The sequence below is a fragment of the Drosophila tropicalis genome, unplaced genomic scaffold (assembly GCF_018151085.1).
Source record: "Drosophila tropicalis isolate 14030-0801.00 unplaced genomic scaffold, ASM1815108v1 contig_332, whole genome shotgun sequence".
In the NCBI taxonomy this organism is placed as follows: domain Eukaryota; kingdom Metazoa; phylum Arthropoda; class Insecta; order Diptera; family Drosophilidae; genus Drosophila; species Drosophila tropicalis.
In genome coordinates, this window is record NW_027172790.1 from 5,867 (window position 1) to 12,824 (window position 6,958).

A 6,958-nucleotide genomic window follows, 5' to 3' on the forward strand; every position below is an offset into this window, starting at 1 on the left:
CTGTCCGTATCATCTTTATTGTCCAATCCAATTTTAAAGCTCATTGATAGCCACTGTGAATGTTTTATTCGGAATGTGCGCATATTTCTGCTGCACTTTTGTAAATTCGAAGTAATGTATATTTCAAAGGTTTTAACATTCTTTTTAATTTCACTAATGCTGTCATTGGTTAGCGAACATTCCGTCAATTGGCCAAATATCCAGTTTGCAAGAACGACAGAGTTGCGGTCGCTGTCAATCCATACGTCCAGCAGCGTTGAATGACAGAACTCAATGTGATCTACAAGTTCAGAATACCGCCAAAGCCGCAAAAAGCCGCAAACAAGATTATTACTAACTTTTTATACACACTCTCTACTTTGTTTTCACATACATTACATATCCCAGAAACACACAGAAGGTAAGTTTTTACTCCACAGAAGACGAACACATTTGTTTAATTTTCTATCTTTTTGGACAATACAAAACAGTACAGATATATAAAATATAATAAATTTGAACACCAAATTGTTGTGTTTTATACATTCTACATAGCTTGGCCTCCAAAATAAAAATAAAAATTTCCCGCCAATTTTGTCGCAGGCATCAGCTGACTAATCACCTGACTTTGAAGCTTGATCAGAATGACAGGGTTGCATGTTTGGTAAAAGCTATCATCGATTTTTCCTATTTAGGGACTCGAGTTTTAATATACATAATTAGAATTATTATTTGCTTCCACAAAATTTTCGACTTTATGCCACTTATTTGGCAATTCAGACCAGTGTGCAGACGTAGAGGGGACCGAGTATTGATGATCAAATGTAGGCTACTCGCTTTCAGTTTAAGCTGTGACTTTTTTGCTTCGATGTGCTTGCGCCAAGTTAGTCTTCTGTCTAGGTGGATGCCAAGGTAAGTGACATCCCCGGCTTGAGGAACTGGTACGTTGTTTAGCATTAGAGCTGGACAGTTTCTTCTGTTAAGCGTGAATGTAACATGTTTGCATTTCTGCTCGTTGACCCGGATACGCCAGGTTGCTAGCCATTCCTCTACCACCTTGACCATGTTTTTCGCGGAAGCCGAACTGGTGTGAAGGGATTGTGTTCTCCGATGCCAGAAATGAGTTTAGTCGGATCTGCAGGACCTTTTCAAAAAGCTTCGAAAGACATGGCAGCAAACTAATTGGCCTATAGGTTGATGGCTGGGTTTTGTCCTTTCCCACTTTAGGAATCATGATGATAGTGGACCTTTTCCATGTTCTTGGGAAGTAGCCAATTCTTATTATAGCGTTGAACAGTTTGCAGATGTATTGTATGGCAATGATAGGGAGTTACAGGATCATTTTCGGTGTGATTAGGTCATATACAGGGGCTTTTTTTTGGCTTTATGTGGTTTTTAATAACTGCAGTGATCTCGTCCGATTGGAGTTCCGAGTACTCACTATCCGTTAGTGTGCTCGAAGGGGGAAGTACAGATGAGTTTGATGTTGGATTTGGCTGGAAAACCATCTTAAGATGTGTGGCAAATACGGATGCCTTCTCTTCGTCTCTGCGGGCCCATCCACCGGTTGGACTCCTTATCGGTGAAATTGTCTCTGTAGGAGCGCTTAAAGTTGGGTGGGCTTTCAACAGTGGATATTTAGTCCTGGTTAGGCTGAGCTTTTCTATGTATTTTCTTTGAGCCCAGCTTTCCTCTTGTGTTAACGCCTTGGAGAGGTTGCGATTAGCATGCCTTAGGCAAAGTTTTGCTGCTGGTGAGCGAGTAATTTGCCATTCTCTTCTTAGAAGTCGTTTTTCCGTTACTAACTGTTCTATCCACCGGTTCCGTAGGGAAGCCATTTGTTTTCTCGATAAGCTTCTGGATAAGCAGGTTTTGATTCCGCATCAGTTCGTGCATACAGTTTTGCATGAACGATATAAAAGTGCTCATGCTTTGATTGAGTGAGATCAATAGGGCCTCTAAACCACTTGGAGTTTGCTGGCCAAGCTCTGGTGCACTAGGTTGCGGATTCTGTAGATGGTGGAGTGACGGGGTCTCTTTTGCGGGATCAGTCTGTCCAGTTCGGAGCACACTAGCGAAGGATACACTAGGACTGTATGTAGCAGGCATGTTAGATGATCTAACAGCCTTGGCAAAGAATACCTCCGGTGTAGTTTTAAAAGTTTTTGGTCCAGCTGGTGGTTTGCGCGCGTTTTGGTGAGATTTAAGAACCTTGAAGACAGGACATCCTCTGTAGTTTGCCGTGTGGCTCCCTCCACAGTTACTCCATAGTCTTAGTGCGACATTGTTCGCCACAGCCAACACACACTGACCTGAGATTGCAGTTGTTAGAGGTGTGGTTGTATTCCTGGCAGTTTTTACATTGCGGTGGTTGGTGTCTCTTATGGGGCTCCTCTACGGTGATTCTTCTGTGCAATAGGAGCTGTAGGTTGTAGATTGGGTGCACTTCATTTGGCTTCGACAGCTTTGCATCTGCAAACCCTTTTTCGACCAACGCGTCTGCTATTTCCTGAGTAGGGACCGATGGCTCAATCCCCTTCAACACAACCTGGAGCCCTTTACTGCTTTTTAGTTGGTAGGTATAGAAGTTGATGTTAGCATTACGGAGGTACATTTCGATGATGCGGAAATTGTACTCAGTTTTGTTTGACATTTAATTTCTTTAATGTTACCCCTATTGAGAGGGGTTACAACAAAGTTATTTGCCCCTACTGTTTCTACTAGCTTCGAAATCAGGGCGCTGCAGTTGGCTCCTTTTAGAGCAATCTAATTGCAATATGATTGTAAATAGGCGTCTCTGAGGCGACTGACAAATTTTTGCAAACGCGGTCTTTTTTTTACACTCAATTTTTGCGGAGTGCATTAAAAAACACTTCTGTACACGGCGGCAGTTAAATGGAACTGAAACTTTACTAAACTCAAAAAACTTTTGTTAGCTAATGATTGGTCATATCTGTATACTTGCACGGATATGAACTCTGCCATTTCTGTCTTCTATAAAACTCTTAAGTCGTTCTTCGATATTTGTGTCCCGCGTGTGACCCAAGGATGGTGTGACAGACATCGGAATACCAGGCTGTGTGTTAAGGTTTTCAGCAGACGCCATATGTAAGCCAATACTTAATTTATTCACACTGTCCGTCATATTTGGAAGGAATCATATATTATTCCTCTTCATAAAAAGGGGAAAAAGGCCGAAGCCTCCAATTATAGGGGCATTTCTAAATTGTCTGCCATACCCAAAGCATTTGAGAAAATAATAACATATCAATTGCAGCATTTTTGTAGCTCAATTATTTCACCACCGCAACATGGCTTTAAGAAACGTAAATCGACAACTACTCACTTATTAGAATTTACATCTCACTCGATCAAAGGATTCAAGGCTGCCGTGCCAACGATGTCATTTATACTGACTTCAGCAAGGCCTTTGACTCTGTTAATCATACTCTGCTTTTATTTAAGTTAAACACACTTGTTGCTTTTATATAAGTTGAACACACATCCCTACCCTTTTGCCTTATTTTTAAAGACATATCGTCTTCTTGCCTGCTTCAATCCGATCTTAACGATCTTCAGAGTTGGTGTGAAACCAACCTATTAAACCTCATCGGCTCTAAATGTAAGATTATGTCTTTTTATACCATACACCCATAGGGTGAAATGGTATATTAAAGTCGCCAAAATGCATGTAACAGGCAGAAGGAAGCTTCTCCGACCCTATAAAGTATATATATTGTTCATCAGGATCAACAGTCGAGTCGATCTAGCCATGTCCGTCCATCCGTCTATAAGAGCTAGAGCCACCAAATTTGGTATGTACTCTCACATTAAACTTTTTTCTTAAAAAGTATAACATCTTGAGACATCAAATTTGTTTAGTTAGCGCGCAGAAACTAATTGTTCAAACTTTTTGCCGCGTCACCTTCCGCCCCGGGAATTCACATTCACACTTCCGCCTCCATAATTTAGAAAAAACCGATTTCCTCCTGTAGTTTTTTGACTATCGCAATCAAATTTGGCCGACTAATTAATCTTATCTATTTCTACCAAACTGTCAAATTGAAATCGGACTTGAAACATGCAATATGTGCGTATGAACGTATTTTACTAAGCAATCCATAAGGGCAGGCGCCAGAAAAAAAATTACTCGTTATTCACTATCGTTTCCATTATCCACGACGGACTTACCTTTCAGCATTGCTTCATCGGGGGGAAACTTCACCTACGTCCGGGTTCAAGCGACACTCCCTTAGAACGGTTTGATATTATCAATGACTTATGACAATGACCATAAGTTAACTTTTAATCCTCATATTTCTGCTACAGTTAGTAAAGCTATGAATATTCTTGGGATTCTGAAACGATGGTCGAAAGAGTTTGACGATCCGTACACAACCAAAATTCTGTATACTTCATTAATCCGTCCTATCTTAGAGTACAGATTCGCATATGGTCACCTCAATATGGGACGCACCAAGGTAAAATTGAATCTGTTTAAAAGCAATTTCTGATTTTGCTCTTCGCTGTCTAAATTGGGATCGCAATGTCAATTTGCCGTCATACTGCAGTAGGCTTCTTTTAATAAATCTTCCTTCTTTAATTAATCGTAGAATAATGCTTGGTGCTATTTTTATTCACAAACTTTTAATTGTTGAAATAGACTCTCCTGAGCTATTGAACCAGTTAAACCTATCTGTACCCCGTAGACCTACTAGAAATTTTATTCCTCTATCCTTAAAACACTGTACTTCTAACCATTCCCTGCATGAACCTTTTCGAGTCCTATGTTCTGATTACAATCTCCTGTATCCCGTAATCAGATCAGAAGCCTCTCTTCCCCTTGTAAAAACCTCTATCTTAGCACACTTAGCTCGTAATTAGCTGTAGTTAATAATATTTTATCTGTTTGTCCGTTTTATTTGTATTTGTCCACGCGATTGTGCCGTCCCGAAGGCGGAAGGTGGATAGGTCTCTGCTTGGGCTCACATTGAAACAGGCTATGCCCTGGTGTCGTATGGGCCAGTTGTACGTATTTCGCAATTTCCTTCTCGCCGGCCTTAGCTAGGTTTAAGGCATGCTTGAATTTGCTTGAAAGAGCATCGATAGAGTATCCCACCTGTGAGAGTGTGTGGTTATCCCACGAAAAGAACTGTGGGTGTGGTTATGTCAAAAAATTTGCAGTATATCTGCAGCGATTATGTACTTGAGAGCAGAAGTGCATGAAAGAGTCCACTGTTCCCTGATAGCTTCTAAGACAGGAGTTGAAAACTTAAAACCAGCCTCAATACCACGGATGGAACTAATGGCTGCTGTTTTAGGTTTAGGAGCAGTGCTTGAACAAGACAAATGAAAGTATCTCGAGAAAAAGGCAAAAAGAACTTTTGTTTGGCTTGCATCACACCTGGTCAAGAACGATTCGGAACTTTGGAAAAGCCTTGGACGGTACAAAGGCGAATTCTAAACTTTATGCAAGGCATATGTCAGAGGCCTTCCGAAGAACAACTGAGGAACATTTTCACTATAAACCGCGATATAAAATCCTTACAGTATTTGTTTGCGAATTACAAGAAGAGATCATATGCTTAAACCAAGCACAATGCATTACAAATAGGAAAAGTAAGCTACTTAAGTGCACCCCTTACCTGGACGAGTTAGGAGTGGTTCTTGCTGAACCATAATATATATACTGTATGGGTTCGTGGGCGTTACAGGGCATAATAAATATAAATTTTTCGTTCATGGTGATTGAAGCGATACATTCTATCAAAGTAGGCAACTAAATTGAATTCATCATAGAAATAAACAAGTCACATGTTTCTATCGATTTATGGGAAATTACAAAATTGCAGTGTATTTTAATCAAAAATGAGCGGTATTAACAATTTTAGTAAATCACAGAGTGGTATAAAAAAGTGGATACGATCAACTGGCAATACGAGATGCGATTCCTGACATATTCTCTCATTTAATGAAACGTCATGTGTTCTCTTATCCGAAAGATGGTAGCCATAAGCAGTGGATCCGCCCACGATTAGTGATACTGCTTTCAACAGGAGACCTAAGTCAAGTAGCTGGTTCTGTTGCGAAAGACCTGTATCATCCAATAGGCAGAGATGTAATTGCATGCGTTTTAGTGGAGGAACCTAAGCGGGATGAATTTATTAAAAAACTTCAACATAGCTTACAGCTAATGGATGAGCGTTTACATACACATCCAAATTATTTGCGGTCAGTAGAAACAATCAAGCGATTGAACTGCTCGACGATACATATTGAAGATATCGCAGAAGCTGGCACAAAGAAACAATGTCATAATATAACACCGGGTTCACCAATAGTTGTTTTGGACTTTCCCCAATATTATTTTGGAGATTACCCACCCGGTATCATAACTTTAAACTCATTTCGCAACATAAGTGATGCAGTTAAACTATGCAAACGAGAAAGCTTAAAATTCGATACTGCTTCCGTCTGGTCTTCGAAATTAGCCGAATGTTTTGAACTAGTAAGCAGACTAGATATGCCTTCACATTTTGCATTCAATTGTATGAATGCACCGTTCGTTTCGTTGGCACAATACACTCATACAAATGGAATGGTGTTAATAGTACAAAACATTCGCTATGAGATTCTTGCAGTCAATGGAAAAATCAAGATTGTAGCATTTCTCATAAAATAAAAGTAGATTTAATTTTAGTTTAATGTTTAAAAAATATCAAAGAAGCTAACTTAGGCAGTTTATATACCTTTGCAGTCCTTGGCAATAATATTTTTACATTTTGAAATTTCTTTCCCTGCAACTCAATTCATCAATACACAAACAAAACATTATTACTCTTTTTATTACAATTTAGATTTAATTTTTGTTTAATGTTTAAAAAATATCAAAGAAGCTAACTTAGGCAGTTTATATACCTTTGCAGTCCTTGGCAATAATATTTTTACATTTTGAAATTTCTTTCCCTGCAACTCAATT

At 39.4% G+C, this 6,958-nt stretch overlaps 1 protein-coding gene across 1 annotated transcript; it reads left to right on the top strand.

Moving 5' to 3' along the window:
- The first annotated feature begins 5,784 nt into the window (after positions 1-5,784).
- Positions 5,785-6,678, top strand: LOC137572489 (uncharacterized). The gene has a single exon (XM_068284242.1). The coding sequence runs from the start codon at positions 5,951-5,953 to the stop codon at positions 6,659-6,661; it is 711 nt and encodes a 236-aa protein (XP_068140343.1). The 5' UTR covers positions 5,785-5,950; the 3' UTR covers positions 6,662-6,678.
- Positions 6,679-6,958: the final 280 nt, after the last annotated feature.